General features: G+C 39.3%; 1 protein-coding gene across 5 annotated transcripts in view; it reads left to right on the forward strand.

The window, feature by feature from the left end:
* The first annotated feature begins 1,310 nt into the window (after window positions 1–1,310).
* Window positions 1,311–19,121, forward strand: part of KYNU (kynureninase) — an 89,781-nt gene continuing 71,970 nt past the window's right edge. For 2 of the 5 annotated variants that reach the window (XM_084642554.1, XM_084642553.1), the window contains exons 1-3: window positions 1,311–1,375; window positions 8,857–9,046; window positions 14,599–14,719. In XM_084642554.1, coding sequence (XP_084498680.1) covers window positions 1,358–1,375; window positions 8,857–9,046; window positions 14,599–14,719 — 329 coding nt within the window. In that variant the 5' untranslated portion in view covers window positions 1,311–1,357. Of the gene's footprint in view, window positions 1,376–2,380; window positions 2,586–8,856; window positions 9,047–14,598; window positions 14,720–19,121 lie in introns of those variants that run through there. The other 3 variants (XR_014713490.1, XM_084642551.1, XM_084642552.1) reach the window with 3 other exon arrangements.

The following is a 19,121-nucleotide window of genomic DNA, read 5'->3' on the forward strand; positions in this document are numbered from 1 at the left end:
ACACCACACAAAGACCCAAGTCTACTGCAGTTTCCACGGTATGCATCCGATGAAGTGAGCTGTAGCTCACGAAAGCTCATGCTCAAATAAATTGGTTAGTCTCTAAGGTGCCACAAATACTCCTTTTCTTTTTGCGAAGACACAGATGGTGAGTGAGATGGATGGAGGTACATATGTCTTAATTCACATAGGGCCAATCCAGGGCCCCTTTTAGCTGACACATCAGAGGCTTAATAGACAAACAATTGCTAATGCTTTTCATTTTCATCTACCACAAAGTGACTGAATTTTGACAAACATAAAAATTAAAATATATGCGCTACTAGATATCCATATTATGTAAATTGCACTTCATACTGCTCATCCGTCTGCCACCATCCGTACTAAGGCTGCTGACTCTTGGTTGTAGGCTACCTATATTTATTCATCTGTTTTACTCACCCATCTCCCAGGTTGTTTGTTTTTTAATTTGACTAGTCCTGCTGCACTTTCTAACTTCTATCCCCTTTCTAACAGCCAGTTAAAATATTTATTTCAGTTGTACCACTCAAGTGAATAAGTGCTGCTCAGTGTGAGCAAGGGTTGCATAATTGAGTGTTATGTCTAGTCAAATGTCTATCTCCTTCTCCTCAGGTCTGGCAAGAGAATTTGGTTTATGATGTTCACTAAAGGTATGTCTACATTCGGAGCTGGGGATGTAAATCCTAGCTGAAGGAGACATACCCACACTAGCTATGACCCAGCTAGTATGCTAAAAACAGAGTGTGGCTAGAGTGACAGCAGGGGCCCAGCTAATAGGCATGTACCTCAGGGTCGCTAGGCAATGTTCCCTCTAATTTTTGACAGGCCGTGTGCGCAAAAAATTTCTTCTGTGCAAATTGTTTGCTTCTGTGCAAATTTTTGTGCGCGCGGTGTTTTGCAGTGTGCGCAGGGTTTAGGATCTGTGTGCGTGCACACGCGCACAGCTTAGAGGGAACAGTGTGACTAGCTACTTGCACCACTGAAGATACATTCTATTTTTAGCTATGGCTGTGGCTACATTCTATTCCCAGCACCAAATGTAAACACACCCTAATCTGATAGCAAAGATCCATTAATGTATCTCTACTTGAGAGAAAGTTAAATTGCTTATAGTTTTTTTGTTTGTTTTTTTGGTTTTCTTTTTAGTGTTGCATTCAATTTTGCTGTGGTCAGAGGAATAAGTTTCATGTATCTGACTTCTAGTTAACTGCAGATGGTCACGTGTTCAGAGACAGTGTTGTTTAGTCTTTACATAGAAAACGCAGGTCTGTGGAAAAAGCTGTTCTTACCACAGTGTTGTTTGCATGTTTAAGAACTTCCTCATTCTTTGTCTGAAATGGCTGCTAACTGCAGGGTAATGTAGTTTTACTATGGAGTAGAAAGATGAGCTTTGTGAAATTACTTTTAACACTGTGTCAGTGTTTGATGTTAAGGTCAATATGTGCCTAAGTTACTTTAAGTAACTGAGTTTGTTGTAATTCCAGTCTGTCACATTCTCTTGCTGCAGATGTGACACTGTACTGTGTAACTTATTTAATTATATAATTATATGTTTACTGACTGTTTGTCTTTATATTAGCAAAAAGAAAAGGAGGACTTGTGGCACCTTAGAGACTAACAAATTTATTTGAGCATAAGCTTTTGTGAGCTACAGCTCACTTCATCGGATGCCTGCAGTGGAAAATACAGTGGGGAGATTTATAGGCACAGAGAACATGAAAAAATGGGTGTTACCATACACATTGTAACAAGAGTGATCAGGTAAAGTGAGTTATTACCAGCAGGAGAGAGGGGGAAGGAGGGAACCTTTTGTAGTGATAATCAAGGTGGGCCATTTCCAGCAGTTGACAAGAAGGTCTGAGGAACAGTGGGGGGGAAATAAACATGGGGAAATAGTTCTACTTTGTGTAACGACCCATCCACTCCCAGTCTTTATTCAAGCCTAAGTTAATTATATCCAGTTTGCAAATTAATTCCAATTAATTAATTCCAGTCTTTATATTGTTGCAGTCATGCTGTGAATATTATATTTAGAATTTTTTCCATTGCTAATAGTTCTGTAACTTACTTGAATTTAATGCAGTATTTTGAAAACCCTGTTAGGATGATGTAAATTTAGAAAGCAAATTGCTTTGGCTTGCATTTTTAGGGACGGATCTTGAAAACTGTACTCATATGAATAAGAATTACTAACATGACCAAGAGTTGCTAGGTCAGACTCTTGTACTTAACTTTGTTTTTTTAAACGCTGCAGGTCTGTAGTTCTTTAGTCCTTTACCACGTGTAGTAATGCTATTGGTGCTTTCAGCTAGTGTCTTTAACCCTTGAGACTACGGATTTATATTGCGTGCATATGACCCTCTTAAACATTTATTTGGTCAGCAGCCTGGAAAAGATCAAAGTTCTATGGGTTAAACTACCTTTGGCAGCCTGGTGAACTGCTATTAGAGGGCAGAAAGCAGAACAAATTTTCTTCATGTGATAACCTCTTTTAAGACGTTACTGATTCAACTTTAAGTAAAGACTCATGCCTTGTGGCAGCAGCGTGTTAGGCGGAAAGTACCGTGAGTAATCAGCTCTGAACATTTTAGGAAAATATTGGGGGACAGTTGAATAATGAAGATATGATGATACAATTATATAGGCAGAGAATAGAACTATAAAATAGTATAAAATTGATCTAAAAATAATCTAATTATAATTCTTAACCTAAAGTTCCTTTCCCTGTAAGTTTGATAGGATAGTTTGTTAATATTTCCTCATTGAGATTTTTTTTTCAGTTAGTAAACTATGTATAAATGGCAAAAGAGAAATATCCACACTGCTATTAGTGGCATTTATGTTTGTTTTGTAGCTTTAAAATGGAAAATGCAAGGATAAAACTGATATTTGTGCTGAAAGACTATATAATGACTGTAGAATATTTTTTTCTCAGCGTTACTTAGTGTCCTTGAAGCAAATGCCACAGTCCTCTCTGTGTTCTCCTCATGAAGTTGTGTGAAGACAGCCCCAAGTCCATAATCAGAAGCATCAGTAGTCACAAGTGTGAGCAATGCAGGACTGAATAGTGCAAGTACTGGTCTATGTACAATCAAGTCTTTCACCGTTTTGAAACTAGCTTGCACTCCAACCCTAACCCCCAACCACAAAGCAGCTATGCAACAGTCCAGTTACAGTATCCAGAGAGAGAACATGTATAGATAAGACTGATAACATCAATGATAACAAACGGGCTTTTGTTTCATCAGCAAATTTTGCCAGCCGGTCTTTGCAGACTGTTTCGTTTTAGCCTGTTGTCATTGAATGGGCAGTTTCTGATGTGAGTTTTTTTTTTTCCCAGGGGTGTAGTAGGATCACTCGCACTGTCGCTCTATTCTTCCATGATTTAATATGCCTTCGATGTCTCCTCACTCTGGCGTGACTCAAATCCTCTATCACACATGCGTGGTGCACTTGTGTGTTGGTGGGCAGACAGCTGCTGTATTTTCAACAGTTTTGATCTATTAGTGCTTAAACTGTGGAAGTCTGAACACTGCAGCATTTTAGCTGGACTCAGAAACTTTTAATATTAGATATCCTTGTGTATTGTGATAATATTGCAAATCTTTAGACAAACTTGAACCACCCCCCCACCCCCCCCGGGGCAGATTAAATTATTTTTTTTGTCTACTGGCAAATCCATAAAAAAGCTGACCAGGCCAGTCAAATACCAGCCAGGCAGTAACCCCAGTTCCACGAGAAACATCACTTCTTTTCTGTTATAAAAAATAAATGCTGTCTCTAGAAAGCCAAATAGGCATCAGAAAGCTGAAGGAGCAAAAGTAGAGGAGGAAATCACATCACCGCAACTAAATTTAAAAAAATTAGCCTTGTTCTGATCATTTTTGTTTCAGTTAGTGAAAACTTGCCCCATTTTGACAGAATTCTGAAGTGAATTCATCAAGGAAGGATGAGGCTTTTGCATTAATGGGTCTCTCAATTTCAACTGGAGAGGAATACAGCACATATTTTTTTCAGTTAGCTGTCAATAATTGGGTAAAACAGTGTTTACAAAATTCTCAATAAATATCAGATAGGATATAACAAATCCAATGTTGAGAATTGTATGGAATAATTGCATGGCTCTGTTCAGCAGCAATTAGGATGCTCAATTATGCCATAAAGGCTGCACAGGCTTTCATGGTTTAGCATCCAGCAAGCCTAACTCCTATTCCAAAGACACAAACGTTTACTCATTCTGGTCTCAGGAACTCTGGGTTTCTGGGATTTCATTCCTCAATGGGATTTTGATTGATTTTATTTTGGTAGTTTTATCCTATTTTATAATGTTTATGACACATCACATACTTGCAAACAGTTATTATTCATTTATAGCATCTAGATATTTGTGGGTTTTTTTATTTGCTGTCAAAACTTGATATAAATAAGAATCTTAATAAATGGAAGTCATTGATCAGATATAGCAAAATGCAGCATTGACAGGGGACAAAGGACCTTATCCAAACTCTACTGGACTTAATAGAAAGACTCACTTTTATTTCTATGGGCTTTGGATCATGCCTCAAGTAGGGGGTGGGAGTAATATCATTTGCCTGACAAGCAAATATCAGTCATCTGAAGTACAGTGGTCATTAATTCAGGGTGATAACTATTGGGCATATATAGGCCTTATTTAAAAATAGCAAATAGTAAGGCTAAGGGTGAGATTTTATACTGTGCCTCTGAGAGGGGAAGAACAGACCTCGCAGCCTAGGAGAAAAGAGGTAGGTGGGGGTGTAAGGTGGTTTTAAATCACATTAGGCCTGGAGAGGAGGCCCCTGGTGTAATTTAGACCTGCCCCAGACACCTAAATTACAGCTGCCTCCTAGGGCTTCCCTATGGGACTCAGTGGTGTCTGAAGAAAAGAAATACTGGTGGCACCTTAGAGACTAACAAATTTATTTGAGCATAAGCTTTTGTGAGCTACAGCTCACTTCATTGGATGCATGCAGTGGAAAATACAGTGGGGAGATTTTGTATACACAGAGAACATGAAGCAATGGGTGTTACCATACACTCTGTAACAAGAGTGATCAGGTAAGGTGAGCTATTACCAGCAGGAGAGAAAAAAAAAACCTTTTGTAGTGATAATCAAGGTGGGCCATTTCCAGCAGTTGACAAGAACGTGTGAGGAACAGTAGGGGGGGAATAAACATGGGGAAATAGTTTTACTTTGTGTAATGACACATCCACTCCCAACTGCCTTTTAGCTAAGGCTGTAGACCAGACTCATTGTATCTCTCTCTCTAAGTGGTCTCAGTGCCACTGTGATCCACAAAGACTGAGACACCTTAGAATGTGATCCACACAAGGCAGAATTCTAGGTGGGGAGCAGCCTAAACCAGTCAATGGCAGATGCTGACGAGAGGTGTGTTTGCTAAGCCCCACTGCTGTCTCAGATAGGTGCCTTCCTGCAGCCTGGATGAAAGCACCTATCTCCGCTTAGCGATCCATGAATGGGAACCCTGCTCCTGGAGTCAGAGGGCTTAGGAGCCTAAGCTGTTTCTTGCAGAATGAGTTACATGCCTGCCTCAGTTTACACAAGTCAACCACAGCAGGCAGTGCCTGCTTACAGCCCAGTGGCTAGAACACTTGCCAAAGAGGTAGGAGATCCTGGGTCAATTCCCTCCTCTGACAAAAGGGCTTAAACTGGGGTTTCCTATTTTTTCAGTCAAGTGCTCTAATCACTGAGCTATAAGATATTCTGACCTGTGGTTCCCTCAGCGTCTCCTGTTGAAGTTGTTCCAGTGTGGGTAAATAATGAAAGTGGGACTGGACTTGGGATCTCCTATCTCCCAGGTGGGTGCCCTAACCACTGTGCCACCAAATAATTCTTGTTCTTTCTAACCCATTTAAGTATGTATCCACAAAAGGACAATCATTGGACCAGAGAGTGTGAGAATGATTCTGTTGCCCAGTACTTAGGGCATCCACTTGGGAGGTGGGAGATCCTGGGTCCAGTCCCCCTGCTCCAAACATTTTCATTATTTATCCACAGTGGAACAGCATCAACAGGAGAAATTGAGGAACCACTTCTTCTGAGAGGAGGGTGTCAAGGTTTCTTCCCCACTCCGAACTCTAGGGTACAGATGTGGGGACCTGCATGCAAGAACCCTTAAGCTTATTCTTACCAGTTTAGGTTAAAACTTTCCCAAGGTCCTTTGCCTTGTCCTTGAACAGTATGCTGCCACCACCAAGCGTTTTAAACAAAGACCAGGGAAAGAGCCCACTTGGAGACATCTTCCCCCAAAATCCCCCCCAAGCCCTACACCCCCTTTCCTGGGGAAGGCTTGATAAGAATCTTCACCAGTTTGTACAGGTGAACACAGACTCAAACCCTTGGATCTTAAGAACACTGAAAAATCAATCAGGTTCTTAAAAGAAGAATTTTAATGAAAGAAAAGGTAAAAGAATCACCTCTGTAAAATCAGGATGGTAAATATCTTACAGGGTAATCAGATTCAAAACATAGAGAATCCCTCTCGGCAAAACCTTAAGTTACAAAGAGACACAAAAACAGGAATATACATTCCATCCAGCACAGCTTATTTTATCAGCCATTAAACAAAAGGAAATCTAATGCATTTCTAGCTAGATTACTTACTAACTTAACAGAAGTTCTGAGGCTGCCTTCCTTATCTGTTCCCCGCAAAAGCATCACACAGACAGACAAACCCTTTGTTCTCCCCCCCACCCCCTCCAGATTTGAAAGTATCTTGTCCTCTCGTTGATCATTTGGGTCAGGTGCCAGCTAGGTTACCTTAGCTTCTTTACCCTTTACAGGTGAAAGGGGTTTGCCTCTGGCCAGGAGGAATTTTATAGCACTGTATACAGAAAGGTAGTTACCCTTCCCTTTATATTTATGACAGAGGGGGACCCCTGTTCAAATCCTGTCCCCTCCCCTCCACCTCGGGCAGAGAATCGGGAATTGAGCTTCTGTCTCCCACATCCTAGGCAAGTGTTCTAACTACTAGACTAACAGTTATATTACCACCTCATCCTCTGGCCAGATTTTGAATGGGACCCGAGCTATAGGCAGCCTTAGCACAGCTACCTGATTGGGCCCTGCAGACAGCCTAGGTGGCCGAATGTCTGTCTTCCCCAGCTTGTGAAATGTTCTGGTTCTTAGGCACTGTGACACCTAAAGTAAGGCAACAGGGTGTATGCCCAGAGTAGAAACACAAGTGCCTGGGGAATTTTTACCCTAAAACCTTAGGACCAAGTGAGTTTAGGTGCCTACAGCATTTGGCAGCAGTTTTATGGATCACAGTGAAGCCAAAACTGGGCCTTAAGCTCCTAAACCCCAGACTTAGGCACTTGAGTGCCTTTGTGGATCCCCTCTAGCATCCACATGGTGCACTGTGACTATAAGATTTCATTTGTATTGATTTTGTGTCTGGCTGAGTATCTATCTATCTATCTATCTATCTATCTATCTATCTATCTATCTATCTATCTATCTATCTATCTAATATGACCCCTTTCACTATAGTAGCCGTAGGTTTATGGAACAATAAAGCCAGATCAATAAAGCAAGGAATTTGCAGGAGGTTATTTGGCTATATGGTAGAATAATTTTTACTGGAGGTATATGTAGGTAAGAAGAGTGGAAGAATATAGGCCCAGTTCTCAATTGCACCAGAGTTCTGCTTGGTATAGCTGGAGGGGTTGGGGAAAGGTGGCTTTAAACCAGTTTTCTTTCCCTAATTCTCAGAGCTGATCTGGTCTAGTGTGTAATTGATAGAAGCCTTTCCTTTGGGCTGTTAAAGGGGGTGACGTAGAGTGCATTCTAGCTGCCTGGAGATTTCTTTAAACTGGGCCAATGCCCAACTAGCTGATTAAGTCAGTTTTTCCAAGTGCTCCTTGTGCTGCAGAACATAGCAGGGGTTCAGTAAGAACTGGCCCATAAAGTACATAATAGTTAATTCACAAAAAAGTACTTCAAAGGCAAATATTCTTTGACAAAAAATCTGTTAGGCCAAATTTTCAAATAAGCCTGTGAAAATGTATCAAAAATGTATTAAGGGTAGTTTTTTATGCTCCAAACACTTCACCTCTAGGTCTCTCTGTTTTTCATGTGAAGACTAGTGGGTTTGCAGATGTTGCATTTGTGGTTTGCATACTCTGGAAAATATGGCCTATCACATTGACTGCTTGGCCTGTGTTTTCCCCCCTCTTTCTCAGGGCAGAGCAAGTATAATGTTAAACACAAACTGTTATGTGGTCTAGTAAGAGTGAAATATCATTTCAAATCCAGTTCTAGAAAACAACACTTCCAATCATGCCTTTGTCTGCCATCAGTGTTTCCTTTTTCTTTCTCTCACTTTCATTATATTTTATTTATTTATTTCAGTAAGTGAAAAAGCTGAAAGTGTTTGAAGATTGCATAGACTGGAAAACAACTTCAAATGTAGCTACACACCTGCTCTCTTTCAGAACACAGATTGAAGAAACAATAAAATAATAATGCTGTCCCTGGCTTTGAGTTCTGCAAATGTGAATGACACTCTAGAACTTGTTACCGCTGTCAGTTCAGTGGTAGAATTTAGAAGCTGCTGATATAATTTAAAGAGGAAACAGCACTGTATCTGTATTTGGGGCTACAGCAATATGTTGTCTTGTAAATGCTTGAATTGATCAATTGTAGTTTGCCATCCCATTGAAATATTTCACTTTATAAAAGCTTGGAATAAAATAAATCTTCAATGTCAACTAAAGCAGCATTAGTGGTGTCTTATCAGCCCTTAGTGAATATGTATCCTGTAGAATTTAAACTATGATGTTTTTCATTTTAAGGTGAAATTGAATGACTGGAAAATGGATTCATCTTCTCATGGGTTCCCAGTGACTGTTTTAGAACAAACTGCCTCGCAGCTAGGATGCAATCCAGCGGATCAGAAACTTGCTTTGCACTTAGATGAAGAAGATGAACTGAAACACCTCCGTGAATGTTTCCATATTCCAAAAGTCAAGGATCTACCTCCAAGTGAGAATCATACTTCTATTGGGGAGTTTTACATCTTCTGCATATGTTTTTTCATAACTTTTCCATAATCTTTGGAAATTGTCACCTATAAGAAAATGGAGCAATTGCAGACATATCTGAGCACAGTACATCCTCAGTGTTGCTAAATCAATCCATTAGCTTATTCTGACACAGAATACTTTATGCTCTCATTCCCATCCTGAATTAAATGTGAAAATATAGTACTTACATAATGCTTATGCTGTCAGTCAGCTTCTTTGAACAATATAGTGACTGATTGAAAATTATAGGCAAAAGAATTTTTATCTAGTGGTAATGGAAGAGACCGTATATATGTTATGTTAGAGTATATAATACTTTATTGTTAGGACTTAAGAGGAAATTAATACAGGATCTTAAGGGAAATATACAGGGCTATCTCTTAAGAAAAAAGATTGATGTGGGCAAGTAAATCAGTACGAACCATTTATTTGAACAATTGCTCCTCTTTTTCTGTTCATGAATTGTCTGCAAATAGAGCAAGACTTTCCCAAATATAGTAATTCGAAATTAATCACTAAATATCTGAATAATTTTTTGGTCTGAAGTTTGCTTGTAAACAACTCGTTGTGAGCACTAGAAATTTAAACTGTTTTGATTGGATAGTCACAATGTGTTTCTGTTCCACTGATTGTGTCAACGTAAGTATTAGAATCAGGTTTCTTATGTGAAAACTCATAATTATACACTGAAAAGTCTCTTTTTATCAACATTTTTACAATATTCAATTAATATTCCCTGTTTTGTCAAACAATCCTGCCAGCATACACATTGATAGATACACATAGGAAGCAAAGGTGTGATGCTAAAAAAGAAAGAATGCTAATACTTAAATTCAAGTGAGTAATTGAAGAATAAAATAACTATTTAATTTTTTTGTATTATTTTCTCACTTCTATGAAAGGACTCTGAATTATAGACAGAGATGTGTAGCATTTGAATGTCAAGCTTGGGACCAGCTAAAGCAGAAATGAGTGACAAACTTATAGCTAAAGATCGAGCAAAAAAATTGGTACAATTTTAATAATGCATGCATCATCTTGACCAATGTATGTAGGGCAATGTTAATACCTTTTCTCATGATAGTAATAACAACAAAAAATCCCATGTAAGTCATTGAACTGCTGTAATAGTAAATTACTATTCAGGATGAATAATGTTATTGAAATATGACTCTTATTTTAAAACATGGTTCAAAAACATGGAAAACAAACTAACTTCCCCAAAGTGGTTACAGTAGAACCATCGTTACAGAAATGAATCCCTCTTACAGGAGACTTCCTATTCAAATTACAAAGGTTAGGAATGATAATCTGGACATATCCAACTGCTTCATATTGACAGGTGAGTAATTGGAGGCTATTACCGGTACTTGTTTTTTGTTAAGTGCCAGTAATAGGCTGAGTGGTGCACAAGACAAAACATAGACAGTGCCTGCCTTGAAAGTTTGCAATCTAAACAAGAGTGGACAGAAAGTACTGCGAAGCTCAGAGAAAGGCATGGGAAGGATATATGAGTTTTGTGATTATTTATTGTTATTTACTCTGTTCATATGTGCACCATGGATCTGGTAGCTGAATACAGGCACAAGAGTAAGTGAATATTATTTGTGGATGCAGTAATGGTAGTTTTGTAACAAAGCCTTTCAAATGAGGAATATTGTAAATGCTGCTATCCATAGGGGACATGTTGGAATTTTTTTTTAATTTAAATTGTGAATGTTTTAAATGGTAAATTTTACAATATGGTTTCTTATGAGAGGATTAGTATAAAATATCATTTGCAAAGGCTGGTGAACAGGTTTCTTGTTTTGCTGAGGATGCCTGATGATAATAGCTTCATTAATAATTCAGTTAATTTACCTCTTTTCCCAACTCCAACCACTCTTGTCCACAAAGGATCCTTCAGTTAGTAGTGACTGTCCACACAGACCCTTCACCCTCATGCAGCCAATACCAATGCCATGCTTGGTAGCAGGGTACTGTCTGAAAGGATATGTTGGTACTGAAATTCTATAAAGAGAAATCAAAATAATCACCTTTGCAGCACACCTACTATCATCTAAGTTTTGGTTTAGAAAACCAAATCTGTTTCAGATCTCCCAAGAGCAAGTCTAAGCACAAAGTGCACACCAGTTCAAATCAATATAATTCTGGAAGCTTCAAGGACATCATGCTGTTTCCTTACATGGTAAATCTGTGTAGCAAACTTGTTCCTTCCTGCTGTTGCAAGCTACCAGGAGACATTTAATAATTCAAGAAAAATTCAAAGCTGATACCTAGTAGATCTATAACTAGCTTCTTTCTGCAAAATGTGTCCATTATGAAATAAATAAAGCACTCTGTTTACCTTCAGTGTAACAACACATAGAAATAAATATTTGCCCACAAAACTGCTACCAAATAATCCACTGCATGCATGTTCCTCTGCAAGTGTGGGTAGAGGCGGCACATCAGAAAACACAGGGGAATATGGAGTAAAGGTGAGTCCCTGAACTGTGTGTTAGGTAGAGATCATGGTAGAAGACAGAGGGGATTCCATGAATCTCTGGACAAATTTATGAAAGTATTGCTGCTTTCCTACTCCTTCCTGCTCATCCTAAATACTGGCAACATGATTTGCTTCTGTTTCCATACTGTCATTAGATTCCCTAGCAAAGCTGCACTCTGTGACCCCTCTGATGAGTTACAGAGCATGGAGGGATATCCAATCTAGTTCTCTATATGTGCAGGTGGGGACTGATCCTTCCTCTCTTTGAAGTCAATAGGAGCTTTGTCACTGACTTCAATGGAAGTAGGATTGAGCCCAAATCATGGATATTTTAGTCTAACAGCAGGCTACATATTTGTTTGTGGTCCATCTGCTCTGAAATGGAGTTTGCACAGAGGATTTCTGGCAGATGCACATTTGGGGGATACTTCTGAACACCTGCTTTCTTCTCTGCTCCCATTTTGGGCTGATTACCCTACTTTTGTTCTTTATTTCCCCCACGATGCATAGCAGACAGGCGAATGGTTATGGAGCCCTCTCTCTCTTTGTCTCTGTCCCAAATATCTCTAGGGCACCTATCAGCTTAATATCTCAGCAACTTGGAGTCCAAGAAAGTATCTCTTTCTATACACACAACTATAAGGAGATTTCTATATTCTGTTTTCTCTGTTTTAACACACTTGTAATGTAATTGTTTCTCCCTCCCCACCCCAACCCCCAACTCCATTCACCATGGTATCTAGGCCCCAAGACTGCACTGTTACATATTTCGTTGATGGCACAACAACATACAAGGCAGTAAAAGTTTTAACAGTGTTCAGAACCCATTGTTCTCACACATCCTGAGTCCTCTATCTTTTTTTTTTTTTAAACTGTCATGAAATACAGCTCCTGTCCTGAAGAACAGCAGGGTAAAAAATATTTACATTGTATAGATATACTATAATGACTGATCTTTCTTGACATTTAGCTTCACGCATGAGCGGATCCTAGATAACTCGCTCCTGAAGATAAATGTCATTACAGATATTAGCCATCAAGTATTCTTTATATATTTACATAAAACATTACAATGAGGCTTTAACATAGTCTTGAAAGAGGGAGATGAGAACATCCATGGGAGACAGGTGTAATATTATGTACTCTAAAAAGTGTCAAATATCATAATGATAGTTTAACTTTATCATAATGTAAATTGTAATAACTGTTTACACTATATAAATCAAGTGAAAACCTGCCAACAGACTAATTCCTTGGCACGTTGCTCTGGGAGTCTGGCAAGCATATGGATGAGTGGAACAAGTGGAGTGAGATGACAGCAGAAAAGTTAGATAAATATTCAGACTTCTAAGCACTTCTTTCCATAGTCTCCATTATACTTGCTTTGTTGGGATGCCCTCAGCTTGAAACTGCTGGACTATACTTTCTTAAAGAAAATATCGAAAGGTTACAGTAAACCTCCTAATCTCTTCTTTGACCATCTACCCATCATTCTACAACAAGGCATATAACTATATCATATACCAGCATAGCCAGTAGCTCCTCCTTGGCTAATGAAAAAATTATATACTTCCCCTTCATTTAGACTGAACATCACTGAAAGACCACTTGCTCTTGGTCTTGGATTAAAGGTGACCTTAAATCATTAGAAACACATCTTTAAATTATATGTAGAGCAATGTTATACTTCCGTGTGCAAAAGGATATATGTTATTAAATCTGACCTGTTGGAATCATTCAAGTAGATGTGGAAACCACTTACTATATCTTATCTAATGAATTTGAATATAAATTTTATCTATTTCTTTTTTATATTGTATATATTGTTTTATATTCAGCCTTATGTAAGGGCACATGTTTTAATTGCAGTTGTCTCTTTGTTACTACTATGCTCCAGTGCTTAGCTACAGTCCTTCAGTATTTTGGAACACTGCATTACAGACCCACGCCTATCCCTCTGAGCCCCACCAGAAATAATTTGAGGGCCAATGGTGTGAAGAAAAGGAGGTGCAGAACAGCTACATAGAGAGCTAAGTAGTAGCGTAAGCTAATCAAATGAAGAGCTCTGTGAATGAAAGGGGAATAGTAGTGACTGGTGCAATGTCATGGCTTTACAATATGCTAGTCAGAGAAGTTGTGGAATAATTAATATGGGGCTGAAAAGCAAGCATAGTTGGACAGCCCCTACAGTGCAATGTGGCATTAAAGATGGCAGGAAAAGGGAAATTATCAGCATTTTTTGAGAGGAAAAAAGCCCAGGCCCAAGCCCTATATGCAGTTGATAACCAAAAAAAGAGAATCCACAGGATAACAGATGTAAAGGTAGAACAATGTGGGAAGGAAATAGGCCCAGCTTTCTGCATCAGTAGCCAATGGGCATTTGTCTGAAGAGAGGACTGTAGTACAGAGGAGCAGTTTAGCTTTTAATTCACTACCTTCTTTAATGTTTGATTGGAATTTAAGGCGTACTAGTGAGATTTACAGCTCTAAATTCTGAATAAGATTCTTTTCTCTAGTCTCAGTGAGACTATTATTGTCTTCCTGGATAACAAAGGAACAGTTAATAGAACCAATTTAGAAGTCTGAATAATATTTACACCACTCTATCGTTCATGTTAAAAAGAATGTGCATGAAAAACAGGCACAGAGCATCTGTAAAACAGATTAGATTAAAATTGCTGTCTGATTTATGCTTTTTAAAAGACTTTTAAGGTTTAATTAAGAAGTTACCCAAGTTGTCTTTACCTCTGACAAATGTGCTAATGGTTCAGTTCAATGAAGTATTGCAAAACCAAGCAAGAGATATTTTCTAGTCATTTAATCTATTTTTCTATAGCCCTAAAATCAAATCACTGCACAAAGGAATGTAACCTTAATGTGTGTTTCTAGCATGTATTTTAATACATTTATTTGATCTTTTCATTGATTAGGAAATTGGTTCTCTTTGGAGTGGATGGGGATGATACTACTGTCTGAATAATGGTACAGTTATAATTGAGCTGTTTTATTTTTTCCCCTCTCAGCCGACTCAACTTTAGTGAATGAAAATGAAAGCTGCATATACTTTGCTGGGAATTCTCTTGGACTTCAGCCAAAAAAAGTTAAAGCTTACCTGGATGAAGAGTTGGATACGTGGGCTAGAAGGTAAGTAATTAAAGGGTATGTAAAACATTAACCATCATTGCTTCAGGGGGCAACCTTTTATCTTATCTGGAGAACTAGCCTGAAAACATTTTATCAGGAGAATATTATGTTCAAACCATTCCCAAGACAAAGATAAAGCACATTCAGTCTCTTCCTAGCAAAATTTAAATCTTCTTTAGAAGGTGTGAGCTGGAAAATAGGCAAAGAGAAACTTCCAGGAGACCATTTTAGCCTGGTTTTCATTGGTTAAGCCAGAGGGAGGCTCCCATTTGGCTCACCTGGAAGATCTTCAGATTACAGACTTCAACTTGCTCCATTCAAGCTCTAGCTGTGCTTACACAGAGAGCACACATGCTCATATAATTATGGGTACTTGCCAATATACATGGTACAATGTCAGTTCCCATGATGTTCTTATTAGTGTTCCTCATTGCTCATAATTCATCCCAACAATCCTTAAAATAGGCAAACTCCCATTGAGATGGCCCTCAACGCAGGTAGTATGGCTGCCAGTGTTGGCTGTTCCCCCAGCTGTTCCTATACCATGCCTGAAAATTCATTCTGTACGGGAAGAACAAACTTTCTGTCCATGGCAGAGTCTGAGCAAGCAGCCGAACATGGATTAGAACTAGCCCCACAGTGTGGACCTGGCATAAGAAAAGATGGATAAATTACAGCACTGGGGACTTCACAAACATCTCCATGTGCTGCTTAAAAGGGGAATTTATTAGAAACTAATTAAACTTGCAATTGAATAATAAATAATAGTAAGGCAGCGGCAGCTGGGCTCATGATTTGTGCAGCTGTATTGAGAACAATGATGTTCAGAGACAACAGCTATATCAGGTGACTAAAAGGGGACCTCCTTCTGATGCAGCTAGTAGTCCCACTGCTATGAGTAGAGAGTCTCTCTGCACATTACAGCTCTGCTAACCACACTGCATATGCTACAGTAAAAGTGTAAAGAGCCGTACAAAGTAGTGCAAGTGCTTCCAATGTGCTTTTGATGTTGGAACACCTGGAGAGTTCCCACCATCAGTGGCCTCACTAAGGGGACCAGGTTCACTTTAAAATTGAAGAGGAAGAGAAGAGACAGAATGGGGAAGAAGTTAGAGGAGTTAGAGGGAGGGAATAGGAGAGAGACAAAAGACAGAGGAGAAGATTCCCAAAGACATCGCTGAAGTCTGTCCCTTCCTTTCTGTCTTAGCAGCCAAATCCCTTCTCCACACCTTTATTATCTGCTGCTTCAACTACTGCAATCTTCTAGTGTTTCTTCATACAAACTTTTGTATTAAGGCTAGTCAAAATTTTTCTATCCTTTTTTCTTTTACCAGGACTTGCAGCTAAACAAGTATTTTCAAGGAAAGTCTATCATTTCTGTGAAAATTTTAATTTTATTTCCACTAGAAAATTCAGCATTTTTTTCCCTGTGAAAAATCAAAATTTTCCATGGGGAAGTGGGGGCCCTATTTTTCAACCTGCTCTAATTTCTGTATCTTCTTTTATGGCACATTCAATCCTGCCTAAAAACTTACTTGTGAGACATGTGGGGAGAAAATATATGAAACTAGAGAGAGAGAGAAGGAATTGAACTATTGAATTCTCATGTTACCTTATTGCCACTCTTTTCCTCCCTCTCCTCTTCCCTAAGGGATTGTCAGGTAAATTTAGATAGTATGCTCTATGGAGCATAGAATCTTAGCCTGCTTTCTGAAGTGTCCAACAGATACCTGGGCAACTGCCACAGGGGAGAGAGGGAAGGGATACATAATAATGAGGGAGTGGAGATTAGAAGGGAAGAGAATAATCAGATGACTGAGTTATTTGGGAAAAGAAGAAAAAAGGACAGTTTTACTGGGTAGAGTATATTGACCTTAAGAACCCCTCAGTGCCAATGGCTAAAAGGTTCATTGTTCCATAACAGAAACTCCTAACAGGCCTGGCAGACTCACTATGCTGGACACATTGCTTTCATGATATTTATCCAAAGAGGGTCAAGGGGGAGGTATCTAATACATATTTGTCATACTGATTCTCATAACCATTGTGAGGTGTATGTACAGATGATATTTAAGCAGTTGTGTATACGTACTGAAATTATGTTTTAAAATCTGCATCCAAGGCAGAGATGACAAACATGTTTTGGAGCAAACAAAGGACTTTGATTCACCTGTCTCTCTGTCAGCCATGTAGATTAAGCATTATAGGCAAAGTTCTCTCTATTTTTTCCATCCATGTGCAGAATGAATTTTGTTATGTGCAAACAAAAAACCCTAGATGATATACAAACAAAAAACCCTAGATGATATAACTTTAAAAAATCTATATATATAACCATGACAAAGCTGAGGCAGCCCAAGAGAGAAAAGCTGAGGCAGCCCACAGACCGCTGTGGTGGAATAATGACACTAGTGGGAGCTGTGGTCACACAGAGGGATGATTCTGTCACCTGCACCAATCTCTATGGGGACCTCACAAACCCTGCAGTAAGGAGTTAGGGAGAGATAGGTTTGGGGATTTGAAGAGGCACGCTCAGCCCTGGGGCTGTGGCAGGGAGAGAGGACTCCCCCAGCCCTGTCTCCAGCAGCAGCCCTGGCTGGCGTAAACAGGTGTCTCTCCCCGCAACCACCCCGGAGCTGGGAGAGACAGGCATCTCTCTCTGCAGCCACCCCAACAGGAGACTACAAGATACTACAAAATAAACCCCAGGGGAGGAGGGGCACATCCTGACTCTGGGGACAAAATAAAAAACTTTGGGGGTATAAGACAAAGGGAAAAAGACACCATTTTTTCCCATTCACTGAGGCATGAATGCTTGGATCCTAGTTTGACTGAAACCCAGCTAGCTCTGCAAAAGACTGAATCCTAGGGGAAAATCTCCTTTATTAAATAGGAAAGGTAACCATAGAGAAGCGTAGACCCAAGTTTGCTTTTTATGTTGTTCCTTTTTACGTAATCCTTTGTTTCTATTGTCCTCATTGGCTATCTCTTGTATCTTATCCTGTGCTAATTAACTTCTGGGTGTTTTCACTATAAATGTATCAGTGCAGTAATGTTCTATTGGAGCTGAACTTCCATTGACTCTAACAAGCTGGTGTGTTAGTTTCTTCGGGGACCTCTTACCTGGTAATTTCTGTGAGTGTTCAGTGCTTAAAGGCTGGACACTGCAAGGAGCACTCCGAGCACGCAGGGATTGGTGTGTACCTATCACTAGCCTGCACAGAAAAAGTGAAGTCTGCAGAGACCTGGATGGCAGTGCTCGTGTGACCAGAGGCTTTTGATTTCAGGGAGCTGAGCTACTGCAGGCATAGAAAAGAATGCTTCATACTGAAGGCAGGTAGTGGTAAGGTGCCTCAGAACTCTGGGTACCCCTGGGGCACCTCACAAGGATATGACTGGAACAGATATGAGTTCCTGGTGAGTGGTCATAGGAAAGGTGGGGAGGTTGACTGGGGAAAGTAGGTTCTACTAATTGGATAAATTTTCTACAATAGGCAATTGGCTGCTACAGAAGCATAATAATATATATTACACTGTAAATGTGGAAACGTTGCACTTCCTTGTTTTACTCCTTAGAAGATGAAGGTTAATAAACCTGGCTTAGAACTTATAATAGCTAGTTGCATTCTTATGGGGAGGAGGGAGTTGTTCTGAATGAATTTGAACTTTGTGAAGCACTCTTTCCTCTTGGCTATTCATTCAGCACAGCTCTGCAGTTTCTGTATTCATTTAAAAAAATTGCAACCCTGTCCATTTCTGTATGATTATTGTACTTTATCACGGAAACGGCTGACTTCTTTCAAAAGGTTAAAGTCAGATAGCACTCTTCTCTGTAAAATGATGCAGACAGAGCATATTTCAGCTCCCTCACTGTCCCTTTTTGTTGGTTTGCTTTCCATTGTTCTGTTTGTCTTTGTGACAATGAAGGATTTTTCCCCGCCTAATGAATAGAAAAATCCAAAAGGAAAGGTGATGCAGTATGAGGTTCCATAATATCAAAAATGCCTTCACAACAAAACCTAGAATCTTAGAAAAAAAATCTGGGTAAATATGATTTCAAACCTCTGAATAGAGGGAACAAATCTACAGGCTTCTTGTGAAAAAATACAATTTGGCCCAAAACACCTTACTCAGTAAATAGCAGAAAGTTAAAAAAACTATATCACCGTGTTAGCTATAGAGACACCTAAGGCAACTGAGAATGTCAAAATAAGGTCAATACAAAATAGAACAGAGTAGAGAAGCTTATACTTGGAGAAGCCAGCATGCAAAAGAAAAAAAAAGCAATAAAAATAGAGCGTAGATAGTTGAAGCCATTCAAAATGGTTTATGGTACCTTTTACCTTTAGGTTACCAAGCACAACTAGGTAAACTCCAGGCCAAGTAAGTAGTGTCAGAGGGT

The sequence above is a fragment of the Lepidochelys olivacea genome (assembly GCF_965140295.1).
Source record: "Lepidochelys olivacea isolate rLepOli2 genome assembly, chromosome: 11".
NCBI lineage: Eukaryota > Metazoa > Chordata > Testudines > Cheloniidae > Lepidochelys > Lepidochelys olivacea.